The sequence below is a fragment of the Scheffersomyces amazonensis genome (genome assembly GCF_036850825.1).
Source record: "Scheffersomyces amazonensis strain UFMG-HMD-26.3 chromosome Unknown RJT21scaffold_1, whole genome shotgun sequence".
In the NCBI taxonomy this organism is placed as follows: domain Eukaryota; kingdom Fungi; phylum Ascomycota; class Pichiomycetes; order Serinales; family Debaryomycetaceae; genus Scheffersomyces; species Scheffersomyces amazonensis.
In genome coordinates, this window is record NW_027042741.1 from 1,379,772 (window position 1) to 1,394,639 (window position 14,868).

Consider the following 14,868-nt stretch of genomic DNA (forward strand, 5'->3'; position numbering starts at 1 on the left):
ATATTGGTGAACCAACAAGAGGTTCGGTAAATCTAATCATTATCCATATTAGAGTCAGTAAATTAAGTACCACTAAACAAGATGATAACTCCATTCTTCAGTATTAAACAAGATGATGAGTATGTATATATAGACATTAAAGTTTCTCATATAAGATTTAATGCTAAAAGTATTGAGTTCACTATCGATGAAGAATTATTCATATTTTCTCTTCCTCCATACTATTTAAGACTTCGATTTCCTTATGTATTAGCTAATGATGAAGAAAGAAGTAATGCTACATTTGAAGGGGAATTGATTAAGGTAAAAGTTCCCAAATTGACTAAGGGCCAATTTTTTCCTGATTTGGATTTGGCTGCAAAGTTACTTGCTAGATCCACTAATGTTATTGATAGTGAAGAATTGAAAGAAAATGGTTCTGGCACTGAACAAGTCCAGAGTCTGAATAACCAGCAAATTAAACCATTGATTCAAGAACTCGATGTAGATAATGATATCTCCGCAACACACCAAGTAGAACAGGATTTTAAGGAGGGAGAACAATTCAATTGGGAGGTTGAACAGACTATACCGTCTAGTAGTGATTCCGATATAAAATTAACTAAATCTATAAAGTATGGATTCAATGACAATTATGATTCTATAATAGGAGTATCTCAATCAAATGGGAATGATATAAATGAGTTAGGTGATTCTGAAAATACTCCAACAGATGAAAGAATTCTTGAAAGACTCATTAAAGAAAACATAAAATTTGATCCTGAATTTTATGCTGCAGACTATATAATGGAAAAATATCCTACTCCTGATGATGATAAAGTTTATGTGGAATTATTAAAATGGAAAAATCCTCTAGTCAATCAATTTTTAAAATGGTATAAAGCTCAACAATCTTTACCAGAAGAAGAAAGAGTTCCAATAATGCCAGTTGAATTTACTAAAGATGAACAAGAAAAGATGATTAATTTACCCCGTAAATCATATATAGTAGAAGATAAATCATCTTTATTATTACTTTTAGTATCATTATTATTTGCTTATCATTTTGATTTACGAGAAAATGAAGGTGATCATAATATAGAAAGTGCTTGGACAATAGGTAAGATTGTTCCACAATTTGCTTACTTAGATAATCGAATTATTATACAATCTGATAATGTATTACGAGCTACCATTATTACATTAATACGAAGAGCCTTATCATATCCTTATCATAGAAATTATAATCTAATTTCAAAAGTTTGGGATGATGTATATTATACTTTAAGAGGAGGTAAAAGATTAATTATCAAAGCTTTGATAGATTTAAAGGAACTATTTAGATTTCATGATGTATATTATGTCTATGATAAGATATGGTTAGAAGATTTCTTGACCTGGTTTATAAGTGAACAAGTACATGAGAACATGATCAGAAGTTTGGCTCATGATTTGAAAAGGGAAGTTAGTTCTGTAAATAAGACAGATATTACATTTGAGAAACCACAGACAATTAATGAAGAAGGTGATGAAGACGACGATGAAGATTTAGAAAATGATGATCTATTAGCCCTCAATTTACAAGAGATTGAAATAATGGCTGAAGATATGTATCAGCAACAACAATAATAATATAATAAAATTACAATAATAAATATACTACCTTACCTAATTAAATATAATACGTAAAGCTCTACCAACCAATCCTCTAACTCTACCGGGTTTTTCCTTTGCAAAGGCAACCAAAATTGCAAAACTTATACTAAATGCTAAAGATTCATAAAACAAATTCTTATCATTAATTTCTGGAGAAACAAATGTACCAAGTGCTCTAGGTGCTACAAACAATGATAATTCTTTTATTCTACTTGGAGCTTCCAAAAAACAACTGAAACCCGAAAGTAACCCTCCTACTTTGGGAGCTAATAAATCCCAGGTAGTTTGTGAAACATTAGGGAATAAACGTGCTAATCTTTCCTTTCTAACTAAACATAATCCATACCAGCCTAATGTCGAGAATGATGCAAGAAATATTGCTGACCTTATAGTACTCTTTATGTACTTTAGGGGCATTTTAAACCTTCTAAACATAATCCAGAGTAATACATTAACAGAACCATAGAGTTTTAACGACATCTTAAACAGCCTCATAAATCTATAGAGTGCATGCCTTTCACAATTCTCATAAGTGAAACAATGAACAACTTCACATGGTAATTTCTTTTGAATTGATAAATCTCCTAACTTTGGATTCTTACCATATTTTATACAAAATTCTTCAAAATACTTTTGTTTCTTTGGTACATCTTCTTCTGTATCTGTATCATTTAAATATTTTACCAGACCATCATTTAAATATCTGAAACCTTGAAGAATATCTTCATCCATATCTGCAGCTGATGATATCCATTTTCGATAATCCGGAGTTAGTTTCTCAGGGTGGAAATACCAGCTTTCCATTATAACATAAGAACTTAAAATGAATAATACTGCATCACCTACTTCATTAAAGTAAGGTGAAAATATTAATGCATCAACGGCTCTAACCACTAATGTTAAAGTTAAATCAAGTGTATAATAACGATCCTTTTTTTCAATTAGATGACGTTGGAAAGATGGATAGGTTAATATAGCAGCCAAAAATGAAGAAACTAAATGTAATAATAATTTATTAGGAATTTTTGGCAGAAGTAAAAAATTAGCTAAATTTAATATAGTTATTAATTTAGCAATAAATAAAGGAAATTTATCAAAATGTAAACTTCTAGTTAAAATACTACGAATGGTAGTAAATATTTCATTATAATTCCCATTAAGAATTAACAGGGTAATTTTTCTAATTAATTTTGGAAGTATTACATACAGATATGCCAATAAGAATGATTTCTTAGTAGATGGTGATAAAATTCCTTTCTTTAAAAGTACTTTCACTACAAGATAATACAAAATTTTAACCTTTTTAAGTATTATTGCTTTCTGCTTATGAGGCAATGAAAGTATCAACTTCATCGTAGAGTGAGATAGACTTAGTCTGTGTCTACTCATTCTATTCATAATCCTATTGGTTTATCAAATTCATTCATATATTACTTATATTTAATTGTATTTACATCGAACGATCATCGGACGACATTTTAGTTATTCTGGGGTAGAATTAGAGTTTTGCCTAATCTGGAAATGGCGTATTTATATGCAGGTATGCACAAACATAATGGCTGCAACTCAAGCGCAATTAACTTTAATAATAATTAACTTTAATTTATTTCTATTGCAACTACAACTACAACTACAACTAATAATAATAATAATAATTATAATAATTATGATATAATAATACTTAACATAAATAAAGATAAAAGCAAATAACAGAAGTACCAATGAAATAAAACTGTAAAAACTGAAGAAGTGAACGGAAGGGGGTATAAAATGAAGTATATGCGACGGAAAAGACTTTTAAGTAAATATGTGAACCGGAGGATAATAAAATATGTATATAAATAAATTAGTGAAAGTAAATAACCAAAGGTGTAGACACCTATTTGTTGGATGGCGATAGTATATCATGGGGATACCTACCTATGTTCAGTTGTTGTCTTTCGTGACCTGGTAATTTGGGAGGATTTGCCATTGAATCTGTTTCACCATTACCTCTAGGTACTATTTTAGTTACAGATATATCTGCACTTGAATCAATTGACATATCACCTTCATCCTGTTTAGTACGATCTTTTTCTTCACTGTCCTCCTCTTCTTCTATATCCTCTGATAATGCTATTGAATGTTTGGAAGATTCTGATTTATATGATCTATTCATAATAGATGATGATGATGTTGTTGTTGTTGGAGTATATTGAACCGGAGGTTTAAGTTCAGTGGAGCTAGTAAGATCAATTGACATATTATCGGCATTTGATTTATGTCTTTTATGATTAGGCGCACCTGAACTAGAAGGTAATGGTGATTGAGATTTAAAAGAAGTAGAAGGTGGCAAATTTGTAGGAGGTACACCCGTAGAAGATTGTGGACTTTCAGGCTTCCAATGATGGAATTGAATTATATGTTGAAAAGATGTCATTGATTCTTGAGAAGGCGGTTGATTCGACTTGCTTTGCTTATGAAGGGGTTGGGCAGGCGTTGGTTTAACTTGAATGGTTGATGTGGCTCCTGAAGGTGAGTGAAGCAAAATTTGATCAGATGGTTGTTGTTTTATTGGCAGTAGATTTTGAGTATCTATTGCTTCAATTGTTCTCTTAGATGAGGACGGTTCAGAAGGCATTGAATAATGTCTTTGATGCAGAGATGAAGATCTTGTTTTCTTTGAAGATGGAGTATTTCTATAAATAGTAGGCTGTGATAAATTAGCCACAGCTTGAGCTCCTATCTTGGCAGGTGATAATGGTCTCTTTGATGCAGTGGAAACTGGAGTAGGAGTTAAAGATGAAGTACCTCCAAATCTATAATTCATAGGAGGTATTGGATTTGCATTTAAAGAATCTTGGAAACTTCCAGATCGACTATGACTCGCTGAATATTGAGCTGGAGCTTGAGATGGAATGGTTTGAAGACGAATTGGTTGCCCAAGTTGTTGTTGAGTTGTTGTCTGTAATGTTGTTGGTTGTGTATGTACTTGTATATATTGGGGTTGTTGTTGAGTTTGAGCTTGAATTTGAGCTTGAATTTGAGACAGAGATTGGCCTTGAGTCTGAAGGGGTTGTTGAGTTTGTGATTGAAGCAGTTGAATATCTATAACTGTCTGATTCCCCACACACATTAGAGGGATTAAATTTAAGGGTATCTGAGCTTTCAAACTTGTTTCAATGATCGATAGATTTTTATTTGCAATTTCAACTTTATAGTAATCTTGCTTAGTTCTTTCCTGTTCGATTTTAAATTTAACTAACTCAATATATGATTGTTCTGAATAAGGAAAATGTGAGACTTCTGGTCCTAAGACAGATAATAAACCTGTGTGATCTATATTCTTAATTGTTGACAGTGGAGTAGTTACAGATATTGGATCTTTATTTGGAGTTGATTCAGGGAATGATTGTACTGGAGTAGATTGAGGATGCGGTATGATTGGAGTTTGTAGTAATTGCTGAGTTGAAGTTTGTTGTTGTCCTTCTTGTCTTGAAGAGGAGGATGGTGGATCATCTTGTTTACCTATGAGTGCATTAACACTCATAGATGATGACATTAAGCTATAATATGTTAAAAATTAAGGAAAGTAGTACAAGAAAATCAAACTTTAACGATGAATTACGAACATGAAACAACAATCAAGACAATAACCAAAAACCACGTAAAATACAAATCATATACTGAAATATTGAAGGAAACTATTCGAATGAAAATGTCTAGATCGAAATTGTAAGGTTATCAAAATAATAGTTTTCTTGATGCATTAGATAACCTTTGAACAAACTGGAAATCCAGAAGATGCAAAGTTGTAAGGAGTAATGAAGATGAAATAGGTGTTTGCCAAAGAAGTTATTTCTAACAAGTGAAGACTATAGCAAAAAAAAGCTTTGTGAAATGATATGTTCAGATTGCTATGGAATGACAAGTTAGAGGGTTGTTTCTACTGGATTTATTCCGGTCAATTGTAACTGATCTCAGTTCTCAATTAAGTTCACTTTTGGTATATCTATCAAGTCCTAGCCTAAATTCCTTATTGACATTGCTTGAATTTCGAGTTGATTGTCCTAGCCTCTTTGTATAGTACCCTTAAAATCCTGGTTAAGTATTGCGGTGTGGATGGTTTCCAGGTTTTGTGGGAATTTATTTCTTTTTTTTTCGTTCTTTGTGGGAAGCCGGCCCAAATAGGAAGTGTAATTAACGATTATAGAACAATATTGCTTAAAATAAATTTGGAGATGGTAAGCTTTTTACTTATCGGTCTATTTCTAACTTAGGTACAATGTGTGAATCTTAATTGCTAAAAAGTATGATCATTGTAAGTGCCACGCTGGAATATGGATTGAGCTTATACTCTATATTTTATCTTTGTGTGGGAGAGATTTAATGATGTCAGACAATTAGATCCTCACCAGTCCTGATTCTTATTCACAAAATAATACAATAATAATAATAACAATAATAATAATTAATAATAATAGTTAAAACCATAATCAATATAAATAATACGATATGTAGCGTTAGGTGGCATATGTTGATAAGATTCATGGGGTCTAGAGCTCATATGATTCCTTTCACTCGCATAATTATTTATGCCTCAATAATTTTAATTTATCTATGTATTTATTTATAGAATAACCAAAACCCGTATCCATATACTCCTCGTTTATAAAAGATTCTCTTATTTATACCCAAAATATCAATTGAATAAAAGAATAATCAATATACGACATGTCACGGACCAGGTGCGACTTGAAATTGGCACATTTCTACTGTATGTTTATGTATAACGCATAAACCGGAATGATTTACAATCTTACATTCTTAGAATTCCCGCCCAATTAAGCAAATGTAAAAATTATTAATGACTACAATATTATTTGAGGCTAACGTATGTTGAAAGCGCTCGTACATCCTTCGAAAGAAGGGGTCGCCCAAGGTGCATTGCATCGAAGGTTTTATTCGATGTGCAGGACACAATTCCTAATTAGATTTAAATAAAATGACGTACATATATTGTCGCAAATTATGTCGTACTAAACTAAATTTTTTACAACCAAAATTATCTTAAGATTTCTTATCTGATTCAACAACATAAGCAACATTTTCAACCGATTCATCAATATCTTCTCCAATGAATCTACCGGTAGAATCATGTTCAGCATCAAACTTGGCTAAATCTTCGTTCTTGACTTTAATTACTGTGTGACCTCTTTCACCTTGATTTAAATCATAGTATACAAGTCTGTGTTGGTAGCCTCCAACCTTTGGTAAGAGCTTCGCCCAAACAAAGTAGTATAATACACAAACAAGAAGGATTCCGATAGTAGTGATAGCATAAGTAGCATAAAAGAAGGAAACGTCAGATCCCTTTAATGAACCACCTTTTGGTGGAACAAACGACATGGCAATGACAAATACATAAAAGAAAAGGGTAAGAATAATAAATGGTAAAGGAGTCTTCCATCCATTGTAGCCTAAACCTTGTTGCTTTCTTTGTCTTCTCACTAACAATAATCCAACTGCTAATAAAATCTTAAAGAAGTATCCTGAATAAGACCCAACATCAACCACAAAATTATAAGCATCACCAGCTGGTGGAGCTAATAACACGATCAAGTTAATTATCCAAGTAATAAAAACGGCCAAAACTGGTGTACCAAATGGTTTAGTAGAAGTCCAATATTTAGAGAAAGGTAAAACTCCTTGTCTACCACATTCTCTTAAAGCTCTTGAATGGCCAACAAACACAGCTAATAAATGACCAAATGCAGATAATGCAACAAATACATTCAAAGCCTTTGTACCTGCACTAGTTCCAAATACATTTTTAAAGAATAATGCAGCAACCAAGTTTCCAGAAGCTTTAAGCTCCTTTACTGAACCACCACCTGCATAGAATGTGGTAATTAACAAGATATAGATTATGAAAACCAACACAACAACTCCTGGAATGAAGAATCTGAATAAATTCTTGGTCTTCTTTGGGTTAGATTCACCTACTAATCCAAATACATATTGAGTTCCACCATAAGAAAATGAAACTTTGATAATAGCATTAGCAATAGCATTACCATCACTAGTAGATCCCTCCCAGGCATTTTTGAAAACTGAGTGTGGATCTTTGACTCTAGTACCACCACCTAAAACAACGAATCCGGTTATTATAATAAATACGATGGAAACCATCTTGACAAATCCTAAAATATTAGCAAGTTTTAAACTTAGCTTGGAGTGGACTGCAGTAAGGATAGCTGTAAAAGTTAAAATGGCAACTCCAACACCTCTTTGCTTCCAAGTAGTAGATTCAGTACCTGCAGCATTTAAAATATATGTACCAAATGCAATGGCGGAACTTACCGAAAATGATAAGATGACTGAAACAGCAGCATAAGTAGTAGGGATCAAAAAATCTGGTTTAGGATAAGCTTGTTCTAAGTATGCAACATCACCACCAGATCTTTTTCTAAAATAAGTTGTGAATTCAATATAAACAAATATTTCAAAGATTGCAATAAAAAAACCAGCAACCCAAAGAACGTAACTGGCACCAACTGATCCAATTGATTTGAGTACACTTGCTGGAGTTAAAAATATACCAGTACCTATGATACCTTGGATAACCATATAGAAAGCAGATACATAATCTAAATTATAACCCAAAGGATTGGTAGTTTCAACTGGAGCACCAATAGAATTTTGAGCTTCATCATCGGTATCGGTCTGGTTTTCTACTAAAATCTTTTCTTGATCTTCATCAATACCAATAATTGGATGAAATATTTTTTTAAGGATATTACTCATAATGATAGCAATAGGCAAGTTAAAGCTTGATATGCCTTTCAGGTTCAATTAAAAGCTGACTACATTTCTACGAGAACTATAAGATTATTTATATCCATTCTCTTACAGCCTTTCCAATCTTTCTACACTATTATTTGGCCCTAACATAATCAATAGGACAAGAAAAAAAAATTAAGAATGCATAGTAAGTTAGAGTTTGGTTATCAATAGCTGCCACAATTATATTAAAAATTCGCTATAACGGCATTTAAAGAGGGGCCCCGTTATCGCAAGTGTGGTTGCAAATTGAAATCAAAATAATAAGATTTTCTTCTGAACGTTTCAGCGTATTATATTGGGAAGTTAATATTGGCCAATAGGTAATTAATTAAATTATTATTTTGTTAATTATATTGGTTGCACTTTGCCCTATTGCGCTTCAAAGCCACTCTTTTCCGCCGCTTAGAAATAAGTTACACGCAAATTTTTTGAATTTGTAAATGCTTATTTAGGACACCCCAATACGGCAAATGTAGATGAGTACGTTGTTATTCAGTCGCAGTATAATAGATTTTAGTTGGTGGTAAATTAGTAGTAAATTATGAAGGATTTCAAATAGTATAGTATGTAGAATAAAGAGAGAATATACTTCTGATTAATTTCCTTCCGCCTCCGGCCATATCCACAGATTCACGGAAGAATATATGCATTCTTGTTTTAAGTTCTGCTTATATTAACATGTCAATTCAAATTAAAGTGAAAGCCAAGAGTTTTTTCTTATTGTGGAACTAAAATTTGTCTGAGGAATGAGAGATCTTTTGACCCTGTTGTAATTAGTGAACAAACTTGCTCGTCTTGTTGGTACTAGTTAATGACACCATTGGTAAGTCATAATTCTGTGTTGTGTGGCTTCCCTTATATTTCCAAGATATATATTTATATATTTATAAGATTATATTATTTAATTATTTAATTATTATGGGTAAGTGTATTCGAAGACATGTTTAATTAAATTTAGCATAAGTCTTAGCTAAAAGTGAAATATCCACATATACACAATTAAAAGAAAAAGAAAAATGAAATGAACTATGAATTAAGTCAAACAAATTATTAACTTAGTAAGTAATAACCTAACTAAAGCATTACTCATTTATTCAAATGGTTTAACCTGAATATTACTATCTATAAAGTTACAGTAAAGATGGTTTGGAGATTTTCACGTGACGTCTGTTTATATATTCTAAAATTGGAGGTCGAAAGAAAAAAACTTAAACTGCGCTGTTAATAGTGATAATAATAGTAGACTTGCGATTGAAAGCACATATTGAAGATACTCGAATGATCTTAAGGTAAAGAGATATGGCGAAGAATAAGAAGAAGCAATCTGTAAATAAGCCCAAGGCTTCTGCGGAGCCGGCAAAGTCCGTAGATTCCACCGCTAGTTCAGATCTCATTGACGATACTGAAACGATAGCGGATACCCATAGCACGTCGAACGATGTAGTAGAAGTAGAAGAAGGAGGAGAAGCAGAAGGAGAAGAGGATCAGAAGGAAAAAGAAATTCAAAGTATACCACAAGATGAAGAGGCACACGAAGAGCCTATAAAATCCAATGGGTCCTCAGTGAAAAATGGTAATGAAGAAATACAGCAACTAAGGGATCAAATCTCACAATTGACAATACAACTAGATGCCAAATCTAAGCAATTGGAAGAATCTTCTAATGGAACTAATAATAATCAATCACATTCCCATGAAAATGAAAATGAAAATGAGTTAAAGTCTAAAATAACGGACTTAGAATCGAAGCTTAACCAATCAGAACAGGAAAAGGCCCATATTCAAGATAATTATGAGAATTTATTAAATAAATTATCATCAGTTAAGAGTATATTTAATAAAGTAAAACAATCAGAACAAGCATTACAAGAGTCACAAGAAACCATAGAAAGATTAACCAAAGAGAATAAGAAAATAACTATACTTGAAGAACAAAATATTGAATTAAATAATGAATGTGATAAATTATCAAGTAATTTAAATTCTATTCGAAAAGAATATCAAAGTCAATTAGATGATTTACAAGATGAAAAATATAATTTAGAAAATTCCAATTCTAAATTGATTAAAAAGAATAATGATTTAAAATTACAAATTAATGAATTTGAATTAGTTAGACAAGAATTAACTTTAGAAAATAAGAATAATTTAATTAAGATTGATGGATTATTAGAAGATATTAATCAATTAAGAGAAGTTGATATTATTAATTTAAATAATAAGATATCTAATTTAGAAAGTATAATAATATCAAAAGATCAACAAATTAATGATAATAAACAAGAAATTAATAAATTAATTAATATAAATGAAGAACTTAATATTACAATAGAATCTTTAAAACATGATATACAATTACATGATGAAAAGATTAATTTATTACAAGAAGAAAATAAATCTATAGAATCATTAAAATCGGAAATTAATAGTAAACAATTATTAATTGGGAAATTAAGACATGAAGCAATAATTCTTAATGAACATCTTAAAAAATCTTTGGCTATGATAAATCTTCAAGATGCATCAAATAAAAATGTTATAGATAAAGAATTAATATCAAATATTTTATTAAGTTTCTTATCATTCCCTAGAGGTGATACTAAGAAATTTGAAGCTTTACAATTAATTAGTGCACTTTTAGAATGGAATGAATCTCAACGAATTACAGGAGGTCTTAGTCATACTCAGCCAACTAATAATAATAATAATACTCAATCGGCCAATGGATCTGCTACGAAGCAACAAAGCTTTGTATCGTTGTGGACTGAGTATCTTGAGAAGGAATCCAGTGGTTGAGTCAACTCAACGAACAAACAAAAGAACAAGAACAAAAGAACAAAACAAAAGAACAAAACAAAAGAAACCTTTGCATTTTACTATATGTATATAGTGTTGGAGATCACTTCATTCTCCATAGAACTCTAATACACAATACACAGTACACAATACCCTTACCCGGAGCTAGTAGAATATAATGTAGTATAATATAATGTAGTAGCATATGTAGTAGCATATATAGAGAGAGGGAGAGAGAGTGTGTATGCGCACTAAGACACTACGCGTGTACAGATCAATTCAAATGTCTGAAAATTTTCAGTAACCCTTAGTATGGCAACTCACACCGGTATAAGCAATTGTATACGAACCACTCAGTAATTGACTATGGTGAGAATCGACGAATTCTTCAATAAAGCCTCTGCTAACAAGAAGACACCTCTGGTAAGTATAGACTCATACAATGGCCCAAATAGGAAGTCTAATCCTTATAGTAATAGTAATAGTAATAGTACTAACACAAAACACGTCTAGTCTAAGAGAAAGAAGCCAGTGGAAGTGATTGATATCGATGACGATATAGAAGAGCCAGTCAGTAAGAAAAGAAAGGAAGTAGAAGGAGAAGAAGCAAAAGTTTCCAGTAAGTATTTTCCCAGTAAATCACCTAATAAGTCTAAGTCTAAACCCAAACTGATAAGTCTAGATTCAGAAGATAATGATTATGATGATGAATTTATGGATGATGACTTTGATGATGATGATCTTGAAATCATAGAGGCTGCAGCCAAGACGGCTAGAAAGCCAGCTACTCCTAGAAAGACAGTAACTAAACAGCCAGAACCAGTATCAGTACCAGAACCAGTACCAGTACCTAAGGTAACTCCTAACAAAACAAGCCCTAAGAAAGCAAGCCCTAAGAAAGAGAAAACTCCACCAGCTTCATATAAACCTTCAGGAGGTTTATCAGCCGCCGATATTCTAGCTACTATACCAGATGCTCATTTACCAGAAGATGTCGAAGATAAGAAATTTAATTTCTTTGCTCATGCAAAGGCAACTTCATCTACTGGAGGTAATGAACCACCAATTATTCCAAATGCTCAAGAAAATTGTTTATCAGGATTAACTATTGTATTTACTGGAGTATTACCAAGTTTAGATCGTGATACAGCCGAAAATCTTGCCAAAAAGTATGGAGCTAAAGTAACTAAATCGATTTCAAGTAAAACAAGTTTAGTAGTAATTGGTGATGAAGCTGGACCATCTAAAGTTAAAAAAATTAAACAATTTAAAATCAAAGCCATTGATCAAGATGGATTTGTAAAATTATTAACTGAAATGCCAGCAGAAGGTGGTGATAGTGAAGCAGCATTTAAAGCTAAATTAAAACGTGAAGAAGAAGAACGGAAACTAATGGAACAAATTAAAGCGGAAGAAGATGCTGAACTTGAAAGAAAATTAATTAGACAACAAGAATTAAAGTTACAACAAGAGAAATTAACAAAACAAGCTTCAACATCTAATCGATTACCAAGAGAACCAATTAGAGAAATTCCTGATGAAGAAAAATTATGGACCGTTAAATATGCTCCTACCAATATTAGTCAATTATGTGGTAATAAAGGTCAAATTCAAAAATTAAAGAATTGGTTACAAAATTGGTTTAATAATTCAAAGCATAATTTTAAAAATCCTGGTCCTGATGGTTCAGGAATTTTCCGAGCATGTATAATTAGTGGAGCTCCAGGAATTGGTAAAACCAGTACTGCTCATATAATTGCTAAATCTCTTGGATTTGATATATTAGAGAAAAATGCATCTGATGTAAGATCTAAAAGTTTATTAAATTCAAATTTAAAGGAAGCATTAAATAATACTTCAGTAGTTGGATTTTTTAAATCAAAAGATGAAGGTCATCATAGTGAACATGGTGAAAATGATAAAAAATTTTGTCTTATAATGGATGAAGTTGATGGTATGTCAAGTGGTGATAATGGAGGAGCCGGAGCTTTATCAGCGTTTTGTAGAATTACTAAAATGCCAATAATTTTAATTTGTAATGATAGATCATTACCAAAAATGAGAGTATTTGATCGAGTAACTTATGATTTACCATTTAGAAGACCTTCTGAAATGGAAGTTAAATCTCGATTAATGACAATTGCTCATCGAGAAAATATTAAATTAGATCCAACTATTATTGGACAATTAGTTCAAGCAACTAGTAATGATATTAGACAAATGATTAATTTATTATCTACCGTATCTAAAACTCAAAAATCAATTGGATCAGAAACTGCTAAAGATGTTTCAATAAGTTGGAAGAAACAAACCATATTAAAACCATTTGATATTGCCAGTAGATTATTAAATGGACAAATATATTTAGAGAATTCCAAACATTCATTAAATGATAAAATTGATTTATATTTTAATGATATTGATTTTACTCCATTAATGATTCAAGAAAATTATTTATCTACTAGACCTTTAGGTACTAATACATCATTACAACATCTTGAACGAGTTGCTATTGCAGCCGATGATATTTCATTATCTGATCAAGTAAATTCTTTAATTAGATCAAGTGAACAACAATGGAGTTTATTACCATTTCATGGAGTTATGTCTTCAGTTAAACCTTCACTGGAAGTTGCAGGAAATGTAACTCAAAGAATGAATTTTTCTTCATGGTTAGGTCAAAATTCCAAGACTCTGAAGTATCAAAGATTATTACAAGATATTCAATATCATACAAGATTAAGAACTTCAACTGATAAAAAGGAATTAAGATTAGATTATTTATCATTATTAATTAAAAAATTAACTATTCCATTAATTGACCATCAAGAAGAAGGAATAGATGAAGTAATTAAAATTATGGATTATTATTACTTAACCAAAGAAGATTGGGATTATATAATTGATTTTGGAGTTGGAACAGATAAATCAGAAATTATTTTAAAAAAGATTCCTACTAAAGTTAAATCAACATTTACAAGAAAATATAATGCTGCTACTCATCCTATTGCCATATATAAAACTGGTAATTCTGTTGGAAATGGTGGAGTTCGAAAACAAAAGGTTGATTATGAAGATGTTATTGAAGATGATACAGCTGCAAAAGATGAAGATGAAGAAGGTGAATCACAAGATGGAGATAAGATAGATGCTAAGAAGGATAAGTTGATTAAAGAAGTTAAACCCAGGGCCAAGGCGAAGCCCAAGAAAGTTACCAAGAAGAAGTAGATGTGTAGGATATATACTATGCTGTATACTATATACCATATATGCTATATACTATATACTATATGCTATATACAAAATAACCTTAATACCTTATATACATTATACACTTATATACTATAGCAATACTGACGTAATCAGATCCCATACTGCATCCCAATGCGGCAACAGGAAGCGGTGAAAAAATGCCAATTTTCACAATGTGAATTTACACTCCCAAGACTTGTCTTCAATATCCCAATTCTATTGTACTGATACCCATACAACACTGGCCGGCCAGATCATAATATATATTCTGATAGATTATTACTGTACTGTAATATACTTCCATCATTGGACACGTGCATTTCATCACCAATTGAATATATTAACTAAGTATTGATTCAT

At 31.4% G+C, this 14,868-nt stretch overlaps 6 protein-coding genes across 6 annotated transcripts; 3 read left to right on the plus strand and 3 right to left on the minus strand. All coding sequences in view use genetic code 12, as the record gives it.

Annotated features, from left to right (window-relative positions):
* The first annotated feature begins 23 nt into the window (after nt 1–23).
* On the plus strand, nt 24–1,644 carry RJT21DRAFT_117285 (Hsp90 cochaperone). Its single transcript, XM_064880640.1, has one exon. The coding sequence runs from the start codon at nt 82–84 to the stop codon at nt 1,606–1,608; it is 1,527 nt and encodes a 508-aa protein (XP_064740982.1). The 5' UTR covers nt 24–81; the 3' UTR covers nt 1,609–1,644.
* A 3-nt stretch (nt 1,645–1,647) lies between these two features.
* Nucleotides 1,648–2,988, minus strand: RJT21DRAFT_4242 (uncharacterized protein; the record flags this gene model as incomplete). The annotated part of the gene is made up of 1 exon (XM_064884514.1): nt 1,648–2,988. The coding sequence occupies one exon, from the start codon at nt 2,986–2,988 to the stop codon at nt 1,648–1,650; it is 1,341 nt and encodes a 446-aa protein (XP_064740983.1).
* Nucleotides 2,989–3,514: 526 nt separating this feature from the next.
* Nucleotides 3,515–5,176, minus strand: RJT21DRAFT_111381 (uncharacterized protein; the record flags this gene model as incomplete). Its single annotated transcript, XM_064879991.1, has 1 exon — nt 3,515–5,176. The coding sequence occupies one exon, from the start codon at nt 5,174–5,176 to the stop codon at nt 3,515–3,517; it is 1,662 nt and encodes a 553-aa protein (XP_064740984.1).
* A 1,401-nt stretch (nt 5,177–6,577) lies between these two features.
* On the minus strand, nt 6,578–8,421 carry RJT21DRAFT_124051 (amino acid permease-domain-containing protein; the record flags this gene model as incomplete). Its single annotated transcript, XM_064882774.1, has 1 exon — nt 6,578–8,421. The coding sequence occupies one exon, from the start codon at nt 8,419–8,421 to the stop codon at nt 6,685–6,687; it is 1,737 nt and encodes a 578-aa protein (XP_064740985.1). The 3' UTR covers nt 6,578–6,684.
* A 1,211-nt stretch (nt 8,422–9,632) lies between these two features.
* On the plus strand, nt 9,633–11,546 carry RJT21DRAFT_117291 (uncharacterized protein). Its single transcript, XM_064880641.1, has one exon. It carries the CDS (start codon nt 9,760–9,762, stop codon nt 11,254–11,256), a length of 1,497 nt encoding a protein of 498 aa, XP_064740986.1. The 5' UTR covers nt 9,633–9,759; the 3' UTR covers nt 11,257–11,546.
* On the plus strand, nt 11,547–14,572 carry RFC1 (replication factor C subunit 1). The gene is made up of 2 exons (XM_064883224.1): nt 11,547–11,679; nt 11,770–14,572. Exons 1-2 carry the CDS (start codon nt 11,623–11,625, stop codon nt 14,482–14,484), a joined length of 2,772 nt encoding a protein of 923 aa, XP_064740987.1. The 5' UTR covers nt 11,547–11,622; the 3' UTR covers nt 14,485–14,572.
* Nucleotides 14,573–14,868: the final 296 nt, after the last annotated feature.